This window comes from Microtus oregoni, unplaced genomic scaffold (genome assembly GCF_018167655.1).
Source record: "Microtus oregoni isolate MIOR12 unplaced genomic scaffold, Mior012 000045F_ref0000178, whole genome shotgun sequence".
Classification (NCBI taxonomy): Eukaryota; Metazoa; Chordata; class Mammalia; order Rodentia; family Cricetidae; genus Microtus; species Microtus oregoni.
Window position 1 is genome coordinate 10,638,639 of NW_024543219.1, and position 19,109 is coordinate 10,657,747.

At 39.2% G+C, this 19,109-nt stretch overlaps 1 protein-coding gene across 6 annotated transcripts in view; it reads right to left on the reverse strand.

Moving 5' to 3' along the window:
• Positions 1 to 19,109, reverse strand: part of Txndc16 (thioredoxin domain containing 16) — a 95,693-nt gene that overhangs the window by 13,245 nt on the left and 63,339 nt on the right. For all 6 annotated transcript variants that reach the window (XM_041634071.1, XM_041634068.1, XM_041634072.1 and 3 more), the window contains exons 15-20: positions 13,011 to 13,154; positions 12,413 to 12,472; positions 3,527 to 3,695; positions 3,087 to 3,223; positions 2,143 to 2,227; positions 278 to 416 (exon numbers count right to left, since the gene is read on the reverse strand). In XM_041634071.1, the coding sequence (XP_041490005.1) occupies positions 278 to 416; positions 2,143 to 2,227; positions 3,087 to 3,223; positions 3,527 to 3,695; positions 12,413 to 12,472; positions 13,011 to 13,154 (734 nt within the window). The remainder of the gene's footprint in view (positions 1 to 277; positions 417 to 2,142; positions 2,228 to 3,086; positions 3,224 to 3,526; positions 3,696 to 12,412; positions 12,473 to 13,010; positions 13,155 to 19,109) is intronic.

Below are 19,109 nucleotides of genomic sequence, written 5' to 3' on the forward strand. Positions count from 1 at the left end.
CAACCAGAAAGTATGCATCTCTAGACCATCTGCATTAGGACAAGGTTCACACTACATTGGATACTTCGGCCCCAGAAAGCCATGTAAACTTTTAGCAGCAAACACGAAAAGCTGTGTACATAATCAATGAACAGCAAAATCAAACCAAACAGTATTCACCCACAGAACATGACACCCCAGTGCCTCCAAAAGCTGAAAACGTGTATGCTAATATATTACTATTTATCAATGTGGATTTTACTTCAAAGAACTTTCTTATTCTAAACGATATACTCACAAATGCTTCCAGTGGTGCATTTGCTAGGATCTGAGCCATGTCTTGCATTGAGGTGCTGGCTAATGGGACACTCTCTATTCTGCCTTCTCTGGGTCTGGCCAGCAGCATGGCTGGGAGAGGTGCACCATATTTATTTGACCTATGGAGAAATATACTATGAAAATTCACAACCAAAACATATCAAGTCACCAAAAACATGAAGAACCAGCCCAGCACAGGGAAGCCTCACTGCTAGCTAGTGAGATGGTATAAGCTACAGTGTTCGCTGTGAGAACAGAGGAAAAGGGATCACGAGTTTGAAGCCAGCCCAGACTATACAATGAGACGCTGTCTCAAACAACTAAAGTTTAAAACTTTAAAAAACCCTAGTGCTAAGTAGAATTTAATCTGTTTCCAGACAAATTGATATGTGAGGTTATCTGAGAAAATTCAGGAGTCTTAACAATCTCTTTTAAAAGGAAATGACAATAATCTAAAGCTCTCTTCTCTACAACTCACCCTCAAGAAAATGTGTGAGTAGAACCTGGAACATGGTGCGTGGCTCTCCACCTTCTGGACTGCTCGTCACAGGCCTGAGGAAGCAGGGCACCAATGGCAAGGCTACAGTCTGCCAGGTACTACAGTCAGTGCCTTATCTATCTTCATTTAATAGTCTGAGCATTTCTAGAAGTAGTCTCTGCCACCTGTCTTAGATCTGAATGGGGTTCAGAGAGCAAAGACCAGCAGGCAATGAACTCCTGAGGTGCTCTAGACAGTGTGTGAAGAACCCACTTTTGCTACTAAATCTGGTAAAATCCAAATCCTCTAAATCAAGAGAAAATTGTGTTGTGTGTCATTGCCAGTAAGTGTGTATGAGAACAAAGTATAGACACTACTATACCATAAAGGTTGGCGAAGACCCTACTACAGATCACCCAGAGGGGACACCAAGTTGATGAGCTAGCTGGCTATAAACCACACACTCTGAAAACGGCATTGTCCCAGTTCTTTATATCTTGGATGCAAATTAACAACAGAAAATACTAGGTGGCTATAGTTTATCAGATAGATAGGTCTCCTATTTCCTGGTTCAGTAATACTTTCTATAGAAAATTACTAATTTCACAAAATGATCTAAGGTTTCCTTATTGAGAAGTGTTCAAAATGAAACATTTGCGCTCCAACATCAGAATTAGCAACACTGTAGCCAGAAAAATCAAAAGCACAAACTACTAATGTCTAATAAGTTCACTTGTACCAAAAAATGAATTGTCCACATGAATATGATGTGTGTTAACACAAGTGTCCACATGTGCAATATAGGCCTCCATTCTATAGCAATATACCAATAAAGCATCTTGGTAACCCACAGCAATCCCATCCACTGGTTGAACAACTGAAGTTTTAATATAATTTTATATATTCTTTGGTGGCAAATAAAAACAATCATCAAAAAGTAAAATTCTCAACACTATAAAGATTCCAAAGACAACTTAAAGCACAAATATCAGGACACAAAAGTGAAAACTTTTATAGGAGCAAAAATAAGTATAATCACTTCTGTGGATGCTTCAAAATAAGTATGTGTCCAAGATAACTCTTACAAGCACTTCAAAGGGGTTTTTAGAGAACTTAACAGCATGCACTTCCCAGACACCTTCCTGGAAGAAAATTAAAAATTTAGAATACTGGGGTACAGACAGAAGCAGAGGGGGCATGAAGATGGGAGACCAGGCTAAGTGTAAATGAAATTCCAGACACCTGTCACCTTGCACATTGGCTGAAAATTAACTTAAGAGTCTTCTTAATCCCCATATGAACTGTGAAGTGGCACATTCTATTGCATCATTTCATCTGCCCCAGAAGTAGAAGAGCAATAAACTTACAGTATCCAAACGTCATCCTCAGAATAAACTCCTGTGACGACAGAGCCTCTCAGCTGCTTTCCCACTTCCCTGAAATGTTCTTTTGCTGCACAGACACAGTCAAGATAAGCTCATGAAACTAACATTATGTGTGCTAGGCAGCTAACACAGGCTTTACAGATGGCAGAACTTCATTACCATTAAATTACCAAGATTAATACTGAAGTGCAGATATGTAACAGCTAAAACAAATCTGTTTTGTGACACTGTTACTAAAGAGATATCTATTGATATGATAGAACCATAGTTTTCTAAAAAAAGAAAAAAACTCTCTAAATGTCATTTTTAAGGTTTATAGCACTCAGAGGCTAGAGAAATGGCTCAGCAGTTAAAAGCACTGATTACTCTCCCAAAGAACCTGGTTTCAATTCCCAGCACCCACATGGCTGGCATCTCACACTTGACACAATTCGAATTCCAGGACTTTTTTTTTTTTAAATATTTTTATGCTCTATTTAACTTTATTTTATATGCATTGGTGTGAAGGTGTCAGATCCCCTGCAACTGGATCTTCAGACAGTTTTGGGCTGCCATGTGGGTGCTGGGAATTGAACCTGGGTCCTCTGAAAGAGCAGTCAGTGTTCTTAACCACTGAGCCATCTCTCCAGCTCCCCGAATTCCAGGACTTTTGACACCCTCACACAAACACACACTCAGGCAAAACACCAATGCATATAAAATAAAAATACATTTTAAAAACGTATAGCACTCTAATCATATAGAATGTCCAAGTAAATAGTTGGTATTTTTAATGTACTGCTCAAGCACGGAAAATGGACACAGCTGTCTTTTTACATATAATCTGGAGAGAGAGATGGACCTTAAAATTGCAAACACACACTCACGTACACATGTATTTACCACACGTGAAGCAAACATGAAATAAAATAAAAAAGGGAACTTACCTGATATCATGGCTGGACTAAAGAGCCCCAGTACTGACACACTTGTAAAACTGAACAGGTCTTTATATAACTCCCCATGTAAGTATTTTTCTGCTTCTTGAATGGATGCTATATTCACTGGGCAGGAAATCCTGTTTCTGGATAAATATATAACTATATTCAAAATTAATTTTTAAAGTTTTTTGCAGTTTGTAAAAAACATAGAACATAACAAATAGTACATTACACAGACGACTGGACAAAATTATTCTTTTTTTTTTTTTTTTAAATCTGTCCTTTTAGATGAAAGTGATAGACCATGCAGGCAGTTTCACTGTCAGTATCTACCCGGGGATCTCAGTCTAGTATCCTCCTGAACCTATTAGAAGCGTATCAGCAAAGAGTGGAGTTGAGCTGCAGACCTCAAACCTAGACCTCTTCGAGTGAAGCTGAATACTCACATCTGAATGAACTTCAGGAGATCTTTAGTTCCCAACATGCCCGCATAAGACACTGGGCTCTCGCCTTCTTTATACAACTTTACCGCAGGAAATGCAGTGACATTTTGCTTCGTACATACATCAGACCAATCTGCACAGTTTATCCTAGTGAGAAGGATGGTGGATGTGCCTGGATTAAAGAAAAACGCACATTTTAGAAACACCAATGCAGAATGCTCACCGCTTAGTTTCCCTATCTTCTAATCCCACTCATTTCAAGCACCCAGCATGAAATACTCCAGGACTCTCTTCCCCTGAGCTCTCTAAGACCTTCCCCTGCTGGCTTTTTCCTATCTCTACAGCTCCTCCCCTTTGGACCTGTCAGTAGGCTTCTCTATTCCTGGGGTTGGGACCTTCTTGAGCCTGAGTCTAAACTGCTTTTCCTCTTGATTCTACACTCTCTTTTTCAACAATCCCAGGAATGACCAACAATCCAATACAGCCTACACTTGTACCTCTGGTCTCAACTTCTCCTTGAAGTTTCAAACCCAGCTAACTTTAGTGGTGTCTCTGTCACGCTGTGAATAAACACATCCTGAAACTCTAAAGTAGGAAACTAAGTAGCTTCCATTCTGTGTAGTGATGAAGGGGCCACTTTTGTGCAACCAAGAAAACAAAAACGAAGTAATTTATTTTATACCTCCTTGTTCCTAAGTGTCCCACGCCTACCCAGTCAGTATCTTGTCAATTTTAACTGCTCCAATTTTACATGCTTTTAATTATTTTCTATTTATATTTATTGGCAGCATTATTCTTTTTTTCTGGATAACAATAGGCTTCTAATTAATTCCCCAAATTCAGTATCTCTAAAATATTCCTAGAGATACCATTTTCAAACTCAAATCTATTCTGGGGACCAGCAAACTCCTCCTCACCCATCCCCCATTCCTGTTTTGCTACCAGTCCACCCCCACCAAGCTTTGTAGCGTAGGTATGTGACAACATGCTACTATGTCATGGTCGCCATGCCTGGCGCCTCATTTGCACCAGCCCCCTCTGCTACATGCAATGACATTACTCAACTCCTCATCAAGTTTTGTAGCTCAGTATTTGCATTTCTGATTACTGTCTGTCCCTGTGAATGAAGAGAACTCTTTGGCAGAAGGGACTGTGCCTGTACTCTTTACCGTCAAGGCTTCAGTCTGGGGCTTCAGCTACCAGCCCCATCTAAAGCCTACAGTCTCCTTTCGGCCTAGGAAAATGCATAAGACATAAAGCATAATTCTTACTTGTTCAACAATGAAATATGTACAGTTCTGTGGAATATACAGATCATTGGGTGGAAATAGACTTTAAAAAATCAACTAACAGAAGCAACACATAATTAAGCTAAAAAAAAGAAATAAATTCATTCTAATAAAAAAGAGCCAATAAATTAAATTAAGAAATCTGTATCAATTTAGGGCACCCATGTATAACAAAACTCTATGACTCAAATTATGAAATGTACTGTTTTGTATTTTATAATAAAAGGTTTTAAAATTTTATTTATTTGTGTGTGTGGTGTTTTGCCTGGAATGCCTGTGCACAGTGTGGGTGCCTGGTGCCCATGGAGGCCAAAAAGGGCATCAGATCTCTTGAATTGGAGTTACAGACAGGTGTGAGCTGCCGTGTGGGTGCTGGGAATCAAACCTGTGTCTTCTGGAAGAGCAGACATCACGGCTATAAAAAGTTTTGAATAATGGAGACCACCTTTATGCTTTAAAAGATTCTAGCTCCCAGAAGTAATAACATCGCTACAGATTTTATGTTGCCTCTGCTTAATAAAACGTAAGGCGTAAGATTCACCACTATAGTCCCGGTACTTCGCGAGCACACATCCCATAAAAATGTGGGGATGTAGACTGTTATTCTTTACAGGTATATTAAAAATGGTTAAACCAAAGTACAATACTACTCAAACATTAAATGAATTAATAAACAAAGGTACAAGCTCTTCCTTCTAAAAGCAGACCTGCTAGCCGTTTGTCTGCAGTTCTCTACCCCCGAATCTTGCTGTGCAGTGAAGCCTGCTCATCCACAGTGTCCTAAGTGCCTCCTAAGTGTGGAGCCCAGTGAGTACTACTGCATCCTTCTTTTCCAGGGCGACTGTTCTCAGCATCAGTCTCTCCTAAACTCTTCTCTCAAAACCCAAAGCTGATTTTTCTTTTAAATAAAAAGGAGCACTGATATGTGTTATTTAAAGTTATAGGATTCCTGATACCAAAGGAATTAGTTCAAAGAAAGTGGATATTTCAGTCAACAGTCTAATATGCCTAGGGTACTAGATCCATAAATTTCACTAATACATTAGCTTCAAATAGAATTTCTAATCTGAAAGGGGGATATACATAGTGACTATGTAGGTACAAAAAAATAAAAGAAAAAGAAAATCTGACATTTGCTGCCACCTTGTGGATGAGGAAAAAATACTCATAATCTTGGACTTAAAAAAGGGGCTTTTTCTCAAGAGGCCAACATCAAAGACAAAATATAGAATTAATGTCCAAAGTACTACAACATCTTTATAACTTAAAAATTTACGGTACAAGTTGAGTTATGTTGGTAATGCAGATGCTTGAAATTAGGATGGTCAAATATGTGGTTACATACTGATTCACGGGCTGTAGTCAATGGTCTGCCTGGACGGTTGGGGACTTGGAAGGAGTATGATTGAAAATTGGTAAGAAAGACATTTGGGGAAAAGGTATAAGGATAGAGCTCACCAAATTGGCAAAGGATGCAAAGACAGTTTGGTGCCCCATATAAATGCCCATCAAAAGGTGAGGTGTTCAATAATCAAGTTGACAGGACGACCTATACTCTGGAGAGGCAGCCTCTTTCTCTGGCTATCCCAGTGGACCCATAGTTGTAATCACGAAGCTTATGCATGAGCTCAACAACATGGACTTCTACTCCCCAAAGCTGACCTGGCTACAGCTGCTGCTGAATGCTAGATCTACCAATAGTAAAGAGCACTGAGGCCACATATATATGGCAGCATCCCCCAGGTGACTAGGTAGCAACCTGGTGGCAGAATGACTACACTAGACCATTATGGAAAGAGTAGCATATTACTCTTAACCAAACATATTTTGGCTATAGATTTGCCCTTCCTGTATGTAACACTTCTCACGGATAGAAGGCCTTATTCACCATCATGATATTCCATCCATGGACTGACAGAAGGCCTTATCCACCAGCATGATAGTCCATCTATGGACTGATAGAAAGCCTTATCCACCATTATCATGATAATCCATCAATGCACTGATAGAAGGCTTTATCCATCATCATGCTAGTCCATCCGTGGACTGACAGAAGCCCTTATCCACCATCATGATATTCTATCCATAGACTGACAGAAGCTATTATCCACTATCATAATAGTCTATCCGTGGACTGACAGAAGCCCTTATCCACCATCATGATAGTCCATCCGTGGACTGATAGAAGGCCTTATCCACCATCATGATAGTCCATCTGTGGACTGACAGAAGCTATTATCCACCATCATAATAGTCTATCTGTAGACTGATAGAAGCCCTTATCCACCATCATGATAGTCCACGCAGCACTACTTTGAACCAGGGAACTCACTTTGCAGTAAAAAGAAGTACAGCAGTGAGCTCATACACACACAGAATTCTCTGGTCTCACCATGTCTCCCATCATTCTGAAGTAACTTGACATAATGTGCCTTTTAAAGGCACAGTTATGGTGTCTACTAGGTGGCACTAGCCTGGAGGGCTGCAGCAGAGTTCTCCAGAAAGTTGTAGGTAGCCAATATACTGCACTATTTATCTTACAGCCAGTGTTCAGGTGTCCAGGAATCACAGGGAGGAGTGAGAATGGAGCCACTCACCATCACTTCTAGCAGCCCACTAGAAACGCTTTGCTCCCTGTTCCTGTGACTTTGCTCTCCTGGCCTAGAAGTTCTGGATCCAGATAGAGAGCTGCTTCTGTCAGGAGGCATAACTAACATTCCATAGATACAGAAGTTAAGACTTCCCTGTGGCCCCTCAGGACCCTCATTACCTTGAGTCAGCAGACTAAGAAAGAAATTACTGTATTATGAGAAGTGATTGACCTAGACTATCTCAAGGAAATTAGACTGCTTTTCCACAATGGAGATAAGGAAGAGTATATCTGGAGTACACCAGGTCCTGGGTATCTCTTGGTGTCATCATATCCTGTGATTAAGATCAATGAGAAGCTACAGCCCAATCCAGACAGGATGAGAAATGGCCCAGAGGTTTCAGGAATAAAGGTGTGTTTCACACCTCTAGGTAAAGAACAAAGATCTGAGGCGGTACTTGCTTAGGTGGAGGAAATACAGAATGAATAGGAGAAAGAAGTTACAAACACCCGCTAAGGCCATGTGACCAGTTACAGAAACAAGGACTGTTATGAACGCTGGTCATATTTTGTTAAGAATATGCTTGTGCATATATACACACACATTAAGCAAATATCTGTGCTTTCTTTCCTCTATTTCTGCATCATGCATTATAATGGTGATTAAGGTAGTACCAGTAATTACATGCTACAAATCTACAGTAAGTATCAAAGTTAAGGGACACTAAAAGACTAGGCATTCCTTCAGGGATCTTTTTTTTTTTAACCTACTTTCAGGGGAAACAGTGTATTGGTGGTTGTAAGTGGATAGTCACATTACAACAGACAGAATTATGACTTGTTACTGTTTTCACCTGGAAATTCAACATGATGTATGGAGATATGATTGAGTGTTGGGTTGAAAGGACTTGTGACAGTTATTCTTGGTTGTCAACTGATCTGGAATTAACTGAGAGGTAAGCTACTGGGCACACCTGAAAAGGGTTTCCTTGATCAGGTTACATAAAAACAACCTAAATCTAAGTAACACCTTACTTGGCAGCCAGACAAAGGATGTCCTGAGCAGAAGCCTTTGCTTTTTTGCTTCACTGCCTTCCTCTCTCCCTGGTGAGTAGATCACCCTGTGGGAAGATCACCTACTCAGTTGCTGCTGCCTTTATTGCGGATGTGTTCTTTTGCTGAGGTCAGAGCTATCTTCTCTAAGCTTCCAACAGAGACTGAAGACAGGCGGCTGTGCAGGAATCCTTCAGACTTTCAGCACCACTGGAACTGCAGAGGCCTCCAGCTTTGTGCACTGGGTAGCTACTGGACTCTACTGGTTCTCTTTCTCTAGAGATCCCTGATACAACTTAAAAATCTGAGGTGTAAAATGCTCCAAAGTCTGAAAGTTGTTGGTGTTCACATAACACCACAAGCAGAAAATTCTAGACCATAATCAGAAAAATACTGGCTACAATTACCTTGACACTATGTTTACAGGATGTATAAAAATTTCATGTTTAGATTTTGGCCTCATCCAGAAGATATCTCATTATATAAATTATATAAATAAAATTAAAATAAATTACATTATTAAATTTAATTTACTGCCAAATGAAATTATTAAATTTATTTACAAATTAAATAAATCCAAAATACTTCTGTTCCTCAGTTTTTCAGGTCTGGAATATTTAACCTGTATAGAGGTCAACACAGATGCAAAACGCTATTGTCATTGATACTATTGTGCTGGTTGGCTTGATCTACTAGACACAAAGCTAGGCATATCTAAGCGGTATCATAATTGAGAAAATACCTTCCTAACTGGCCTGTAGGCAAGTCTCTTAATTACTGATTTCTATAGGAGGGCACAGTCCACTGTGGGTTGTATCAACCTGGGCAGATAATGCTGGGTTGTATATAAAAGCAGGCCGAGAAAACCAAGCAGAGCAAGCCAAGAAGCAGCATTTTTCCATAGTCTCTAATCCAGTCCTACCTCCAAGTTCCTACCTGAGTAAGGAGAAATAAACCCTCTTGCCCCTAAGTTGCTTTTGGTCATGATGTTTTATCACAGCAATAGAAAGCAAGAAAACTAATTCCCTGCAACCCACCAACCACAAGGGCCAGGGAATCTTCATCCTATGATCTCTGTTCTAGATCCAATCAATCCCCCTGCCTCATCTCTAGCTCTGTGGCAGATCATCCACTACAGCCTTCACTTCCTTTCTGACCTATCTCTAGAGGAGCACACAGATAGATCTTCTACAGCCATCCTCACTACCCCATCCTTTTTCTCGGCCAACAATACCCCCAGAATTCCTCGGGAACCCCTCTCCCCCATGCTGACTAGGTAAGCAATTTTCAGGTCTTCACTCTCCCTTCTCTCCTCCAAATCTAATCCCCTACTCTGATCCCTAGCTTGTTAGACTACTTGCTGTGGCCTCTCCTCACTCTGCTACCAATTCCAGGACACTAAGCATACACTGGTGGAACACCCTGCGTTCCCACTCTCCACCCTCCCAACCCCACACCCCACCCCGGTCAAGATCATCTCCATGCCTAAGTGTCAGCTCTCAATACCGAAAAACCACATTCTATCTGGAACACCCAGTAGCCACACCTGGCAGGATCTCAGAAGCATATTCTACCAGGCAACTGTAGGCATCCCCTACAGTCATCAACATTCTCCTAAGAACCAGAAAGGGCAACAAAAATCGAGGAACAGAAAATCATCCCAACAAAGATAAGACCTAATATCAGGTCTTATATATATTTTATAGAATTATAAATATTCCAAACCCAGATGCCTTGGCATCAGCAAAAAAACCCACAATAATAGTCAAGACAAATGTCACCAGTAGAGTCCAACAACTCTACCACAGCAGGCCCTGAAAAAGCACTATAGTTGAAACAGAAGACAAGGAACTCAATCTAGCCTTTATGAATATGTTACAAGTCCTTAAAGAGGAAATTAATAAATCCATTGAAGAAATCTATGAAAACACAAATAAACAGTGGAAGGAAACAAAGAACAAGATTTGCAAGTGGAAAATGAATCAATAAAGAAAACACAAACTGAAGAAAAATCCAGAAATAAAGTATAGAAATTTGAAAAGGGGCCTTAGAGGTAAAGCCTCACCAACAGACTACAAGAGAAGGAAGAGAGTCTCAAGCACTGGACACACTAGAGAAGAAAAGACACCTTGGTCAAAGAAAAGAGTAATTTTTAAAAAAAAAAAAAACCCAGCTACAAAACATCCAGGAAATCTGAGACACTATGAAAAGGCCAAATCTATAAATAACAGGAACAGAGGAAGAATAAGCAGCACAGGTGAAAGGAACAGAACAATTGAGAGCTCTAGAACAAAAAGAAGAAATCACACCCAAAAGGAGTAGACAGCAAGAAATAATTAAACTCAGGACTGAAGTCAATAAAATAGAAACAACAACAACAAAATTACAAAGAATCAATAAAGAATTGTTTCTTTGAGAAAATAAAATTGAAAATCCCTTAGTCAAGTTAACTAAAAGGCAGGAAGAGAAGATACAAATTAAGAAAATTAGAGACAAAAAAAAAAAGAGGCCATAACAACAACGAGGAAATCCTGAGAATCAAAAGGACATACTTTAAAAACCTATACTCCATCAAATTTGAAAAATCTAAAAGAAATGGGTAACTTTTTCAATACATAACACTTAACAAAATAAAATCAAGACTAGATAAGGAATTTAAAGAGACCTATACCCCTACTGAAATAGAAGTAGTCATTAAAAGTCTCAACCAAAAAAAAAAAAAAGTAAGTAAGTAAGTGCAGGACCAGGCAATATTAGCACTGAATTCTGTGAGTTTTGAAGGAGAGTTAATGCCAATATTCCTCGAGTTATAACACAAAATAGAAACAGAAGGAACACTCTCCAATTCTTTTGGAGGAGCTACAGTCATTCTAATACCTTACCTACAAAAATTCTCAATAAAGTATTTGCAAACCAAGTCCAAGAACACATCAAAAAGACTATCCACCATGATTAAGTAAGCTTCATCCCAGAGATGAAGGGATGGGTCAGCTATGTAAATTTCTAAATTAAGCCACCATATAAACATCGCATTAGATACAGAAAAGGCCTTTGACAAAATTCAACACCCCTTCATGATAAAAGTCCTGGGGAGATTAGGAACATAGGGATATACCTCAACATAATGAAGGCAACTTACAGCTAGCCTATCAACTTAAATTAAAAAAAAAAAAACCTCAAAGTGTTTCCACTAAAATCAGGAACAAGACAAAGTTGTCCATTTTTTTCATACCTATGCAATGCAATTAAATCTTAGCTAGAGCAGTAAGACAACTAAAGGAGATCAAAGGGATGGATACAAACAGGAAGGGGAAAAGCAAGATAACTTTATTTTAGACAATATCATAGTATATATACGTGATCCTAGAAACTCTACCAGGAAGCTGCTATAGCTGATAAACACGTTCAGCAAAGTAGAAGAAAACAAAATTAACTCACAAAACATCAGTAGGCTTCCTATATACAAATGACAAAGGGACTCAGAAACAAATCAGGAAAACAACATCCTTTACAATAGCCTCAAATAATATAAAATATCTTCAGGGAACTCTAGCCAAGCAAATGAAAGACTTGTGTGATTAAAATCTTTGAAACATTGAAGAAAGAAATCAAAGAAGAAATCAGAGATAGAAAGATCTCCCACGCTCATGGGTTTACAGCTAAAAATGATCACAATACCAGAAGCAATCTACAGATTCCAACACAGTTCTTTACAGACCTTGAAATGACAATTTTCAACTGAACAGTGAAAACAAAAATCCCAGGACAGTTCAGCACCCCTGAATGACGGAAGAATTGGTGGAGGTGCCACCACTGTCCCTCCTGATTCACTCTTCAAGTCAGGGCCACAATCTTAAGTCTTATGTGTGGTTTGCTTGGGTTTGTATCTTTAAGACAGTTTTATAAAAAGTTTCACATTCAGACCAAAAAATAAGCATGCATATCACAGGATAATACCTTTCAATTTAATTGCCACATCAATGTAGGACTGCAGAAATGCCATGGACACTGCATGCCCTACAATAAAATAAGAACATTCAACACACATTAGGACATGCTTATCTAGGGAGCACCCATCCTTACATCACACACATAAACACGTGTAGAGATTTAGGAAAATTATCAAAACTAGCATTTCCAAGTAACAAATAATCATACTACAGAATACTCAATATTATTCAATCTCTTATACAGATTTCAAATGAAACTCATTTTCATGTATACAGTGAAATAGCTAGTTCTTAAAGATAAGACATTTTCTATACTACTAAAAAATGTTGATATTTTAAAATAGTTACATTCAATCATTCTAGCTGTCAAAAGTAACTAGATGAATTTCTAGCTTAATCATTAACCTTCATTTTGTAAATTATATATCTAGAAAAAGAGATCAGTTTTATTCCTCAGAATCAAAAGTAAATGCTTCAATGTGTGCACTCTACCTGAGACATGAAAACTATGCCATTTTACAATGTATAATATATAGAAAGCAAACGTAAAACCCATCTACTAAGGGTCCTCATATGTAATATGCCCTTTCAAAGAGCATACTTACAAGTAGCATAGAAGAGCACTAAGCTGTCCGAAGTCATGACTGTCGAGTTAAATGTTTCCTGTGTTAACTCCACTGTCAGCTCCAAAGGTAACCGTCTCTTCCTATCTCTGTAAACAGTCTCCGCCACTTCATCATCTTGAATAGCTAAAATGATTTAAAGAGAGGTTAATTTACATATATATTACATAATTAAATATTCAAAATGCCAAGAGTTCTTGTGGGAAAAGTGTGCTTTATACAAATTTCTGAATCCATGTTGTCTAAACAGTATAATGATGTTTAGGAAAGTTCTCGGTTGCCTAGTTATAGCTTAATGACTCTGGGATGCTTTGACCCAGGAATCACAAAACTGGTCAATTCCTGGAGCATTCATTTAATTTATTCTACAAACAATGGGAATATGACAATTTTGTTTCTAATCGCTATTAATTTGGAATTCTAAAGGAGTCTACTGCATTTTCCTTTTTACTTATTTGTAGCCTACAGCGTGCCAAGCATGGTGATAAAGTAGGATAAATGGCTCAAAGACCTACCCTGGACCACACGGCACTTCTACCAATGGACGTGCAGAATAATTAACTCATTGATGAATAAAGATATAATCACAAATTCTGACTAGTTTATAGGTAAAAGTCTACCAGATAAGGAATAAGAAGAGTGCTTTACAAGTGAGCAATGACACGAAGGCTGTGAGATACCGAAGTGTGTAGGGATAAGTCCCGCCCCTAAGGGGGCGTGTTTGCCTCGGGCTAATGTTTGCCTATAAATTTGGCGAGTGGGCTCCCAGCTGTCACTTCTGCTTTCCTGGTCTCTGCAGGAACGGTGGTTCTGTAAGTCTATTTCTCCATTAAAGCTGTATATATATTTTTACAATCTGTCTGCATTCGCTTACGTCACATTTTGGCATCCAACGTGGGCTATTTTGCCCCCGACTCAAGCGGGAAGCCCGCTAGCTAACACAGCACCCTCCCGGGTGCTGTTTTTTAGTTCGTGACTCGGGCTCCAGTGCCAAGTCCGAGACACACTCAGCCACACAGGCCCATTCTGCCTGCCTTGGTTAAGTTTGCAGCAGAACCCCACTGCCTGAATTAGCAGAAGCTCAACTACCTGTGGTTTTGCAAAAAAAGCCACCACAGTGGCAGATTTGGTCTGATACAAAGTGACTTGGCCCGGCAGTGGTGGCGCACTCCTTTGATACCAGCACTTGGGAGGCAAAGGCAGGCAGATCTCTGTGAGTTTGAGGCCAGCCAGGCGGTGGTAGCGCATGCCTTTAATCCCAGCACTTAGGAAGCAGAGGCAGGCGGATCTCTGTGAGTTCGAGACCAGCCTGGTCTACAAGAGCTAGTTCCAGGACAGGCTCCAAAAACACAGAGACCACCACTGGCAAGAACAGATCATTGCAGGTAAAAAAATTTTCTTTTATAAATAAAATGTCTGAACACATTAGTATTCAAGAATTTAACAGTTTTTTTTTAATTGTACCATGTGGGAGATTTTACAAGAGGTGTCTATCACCCCACATCTATGGATCCTTCTGGGATTCGTAGTTTTCATTGACACTAAATGGTTTGATAATAGAAATATGATAAAGTCTTTACGAGACGAATCCAGGATTCTTAAGGCAGAGACTGAATGCTTAAAAACAATTGAGAATGACAACAATCTTCTCAAGAATCAGTTTGAAGTTCTCCAGGCTGATGTTATGGAGAAATTCATTACTATGGAAGAGGGAACAGCTGATCTGGATGGTAAGCTTCAGTTCCTTTCTGTAGGAAATGAAACATTAACTGAGAGAATCAAAACTGCTGAATGTGACAATCGGATTTTGTCTAAAGCTTATGACAGATTGACGGAAAGATTGTCAATACAAGAAGGCACGGTTTATGCCATAAAAATTATGTCCAAAGATGAGATGTTATCTCTAATGGACAAACTTCATACTTTAGAATCCTCAGTGAAGGCTTTGGAACATAATTCTGGACAGGAGATTCAGACATTGCAGAAGGCAATGGTGAATAGAATTGAAAAGATTGAGGAAGTTCTAAATTCTGATGAAGAAGAGCAAAGGGTAGAAAGGCAAATTTTAACTACATCTGTGGGTAAATCTCTCCGGGACAATTTCCACAAATCTCTACCTACAGCTCTACCTGCCTTTCCAGTAATAACAACAGAGAAGGTGATTGGTTCCAGAAACCCTAGGGTCATCAAGGAGGATACATGGGAGCCTGTCCGTATGAATGATCTCAAGGAAATAAAACAGGCTGTCATGACTTTTGGGATGCAAGCCTCTTTTGTTAAAGAGATGATAAGATCTTGGGCCATGACAAGCAGAGCAACCCCCTCGGACTGGCTCCAGCTGAGCTCTGCGGTACTTGAGAGTGGACCGCAATTGAAATGGAAATGCTTATTCAGGCAAGAGGCTAGACTCTTAGAACAGCAGGAAAAAGCGAAGGGAATTGACATTTCCCTAGATCAAATTCTAGGTGAAGGGCTCTTTTCCGACCCTCAGGAACAAGCTAATTTGGATGAAAACACACTCTCCATGTGTACTACAGCAGCCTTAAGGGCTTGGGACAGGGTACAAGACCCAGGACAGAGAATGGAATCATTTGTCAGAGTTAAACAGGGTCAGAGAGAACCCTTTAGTGACTTTTTACAAAGATTAACTAAGGCTGTACAAATAGGGATATCTGACCCAGAAGCAAGACGTATAATGATTGAGTCTTTGGCTTATGAAAATTCAAATGTGGAATGCAAAAGGATTTTGGGCCCTTTAAAGCTCAGATCAGCGCCCTTGGAAGAACGGGTCTTGCATACACACAATGTTGATACATTTGATTATGGCACTGAAGCATGGGTAGAAGAAGCAATTTCCAATGGTAAAAGGAGACACCAGAATACCAAATGATTTAATTGTGGCAAAATGGGTCATATGAAAAGGAATTGTAGAAAACGGATTTTCAGAAATAATAATAATAATAATAATGCATCTTTCAGAAATAATAATAATAATGCATCTTCTAGAAATAACAGAAATAGGAGGACTCAGCCTTCAGGTTTATGTAGAAGATGTGGAAAAGGCAGACATTGGACAAATGAATGCAGGTCTACAAGAGATAGACAAGACAACCTGATACAGTCAGTAAACGTGAGAGGGGGGGCCTCACAGGCCGCCATGGCAAACATGGTTCAGTCATTTCCAGTTTCTGCAGAGAATGTGCCTCATCAGGACAATTAGGAAGCCCCATGCCTACTGTTACAAGCAATAATGATCAGAAAGATAAGTTACGTGTGTTTTGGCAAACTTCTATAAATGATCGAAGACCTAAACTGAGAGTGTGTGTAAATGGCATTTTTATTACTGGCCTGCTGGACACAGGTGCTGATGTAAGTATCATTACCCCAGAATCTTGGCATCCTGCTGGCCTCTTCAGAATGTAAATGTTCAGCTCCTGGGAATTGGAACCCTATCTCGAGTAAGGCAGAGCACAAGATGGGTTGAATGTATAGGGCCAGAGGGACAAATAGGAAAATTAAGGCCATATGTAGCCAATATCGCAATGAATTTATGGGGTCGTGACCTATTACAACAATGGAATACCAAAATTAACATTCCTGCTACTTCTAGAGCCTATATTTCTGAGAATAATATTAAAAGATATTACAAATGGAGAAAACCGGCCATTCGGGCTGTACAAGAACAAGCAATTGATGTCCCTTCAGAGATACCAACAGCCTTGCCTCTAAAATCGTTGACTGAGAAGAATCTACCAGCCATTGGAATTCTCCTGTATTTGTGGTTAAGAAAAAATCAGGTAAATGGAGAATGGTGACAGATCTCAGGGCTATCAACAAGGTTATTCAACCTATGGGCCCTCTGCAATCTGGAATTCCTTTGCCTTCTTTATTACCAAAAGGATGGCCTCTCATAGTTATTGATTTAAAGGATTGTTTTTTCACTATACCTTTGCAAAAAGAAGATAGAGAAAAATTTGCCTTCACAGTGCCTACTTATAACAATTCTCAACCTTCGAGGAGGTACCACTGGACCGTTCTCCCTCAAGGTATGTTAAATAGCCCCTCCCTGTGCCAAAATTTTGTGAACCAACTATTGCAAATAATACGCAAGAAATTTCCCAAATCTATAGTATACCATTACATGGACGACATTTTGTTATCCGATTCAAACATGGATACCTTGAACAGACTGTTTGAAGAAATAAAGATACTTTTACCTAAATGGGGATTACAAATCGCTCCTGAAAAGATTCAGAAGGGAGATTCTGTTAATTATTTAGGTTATAAAATAGGTTTGCAAAAAATTAAGACACCAAAAGCACAAATTAGGAGAGATCGCCTACGGACTCTTAATGACTTTCAAAGACTGTTAGGAGACATTTCCAGTCTACGACCAGCTATTGGAATAACACCTGATCTAATAATTCATTTGAACAAAACCTTGGATGGTGATAAAGATTTAAACAGTCCCAGACAATTAACAGCTGAAGCAGAAAAGGAACTGACAATGATTGAGGAAAAATTACAACAGGCACATGTGGACAGAGTGAATCCAGAGCTTGATTGTATTCTCGTCATATTACAGTCAAAAATTTCTCCTACAGGAATTTTAATGCAGAGAGATGATATTATTCTAGAATGGATCTTTTTACCACATAAACCAAGTAAGAAACTGAAACCTTATGTGGAAAAAGTCTCTGAGTTAATTATAAAAGGCAAGCTGAGACTTCGTCAACTAGCAGGCATAAACCCAGCAGAAATTATAGTGCCTTTCACTGCTGATGAACTAAAGAAATTATGGGAAGATAATGAACCATGACAAAGAGCTTGTGCTAATTTTTTGGGAGACATTAATAACAACTATTCAAAAAGTAAGAGGCTTAACTTCATAAAGAGAACTTCTTGGATTCTTCCTTGAATCGTCCATGATGCTCCAATAACTGGAGCCCGTACATTCTATACTGATGCCAATAAATCAGGGAAGGCAGGTTACAAATCAGAAGACTTGGGTAAGGTGGAACAAAGTCCGTATAATTCTGTCCAGAAGGCGGAATTATATGCCATTCTTATGGTGCTAAGGGATTTTAAAGAACCTATTAATATAGTTACAGATTCACAATACACAGAAAGAGTTATTTTACATATTGAAACTGCTGAATTTATACCTGATGATACAGAACTAATCTCATTGTTTATCCAGGTTCAAGATTTGATCAGGAACAGGCTTTGCCCTATGTACATAACACACATCCGATCCCATACGGGTTTGCCAGGTCCTCTAGCACAAGGTAATGCAGAAATTGATCAATTATTGATTGGTAGTGTGCTACAAGCCTCTGAATTTCATAAAAAACATCATGTTAATAGCAAAGGTTTGAAGAAAGAGTTTTCAATTACATGGCAACAAGCTAAGGAGATTGTAAAGAAATGCCCTACTTGCTCTTTCTATAACCAAACACCACTGCCTGCAGGGACTAATCCAAAGGGCACCCAAAGGAATGAAATCTGGCAGATGGATGTGTTCCACTTTGCAGAACTTGGCAAATTAAAATATGTTCATCACACCATTGACACTTATTCAGGCTTTCAGTGGGCAACTGCTTTAAGTTCAGAAAAAGCTGATTCAGTAATCACTCATTTATTAGAAGTCATGGCTATCATGGATATACCTACACAAATAAAGACAGATAATGGTCCCGCTTATGTCTCTAGGAAAATGAAACGGTTTTTTGTTTATTACAATATCAAGCATGTTACAGGTATACCATACAATCCTACAGGTCAAGCAGTCATAGAAAGATCAAATCGAACTATAAAGGATATGTTGAACAAACAGAAAGGGGTGGAAAACACCCCCAGAAATAGGTTACATAATGCTTTGTTAACCTTGAATTTTCTCAACGCTAATGAGAAGGGAACAACGGCTGCAGAAAGACATTGGATAATGGAAAAGTCTACTGAACTAAATCAACCAGTTTATTTCAAGGATGTGCTGACCTCACAATGGAAGCCAGGAGATGTGCTACGTTGGGGAAGGGGTTTTGCTCTTATCTCCACAGGTGAGGAAAAATTGTGGATACC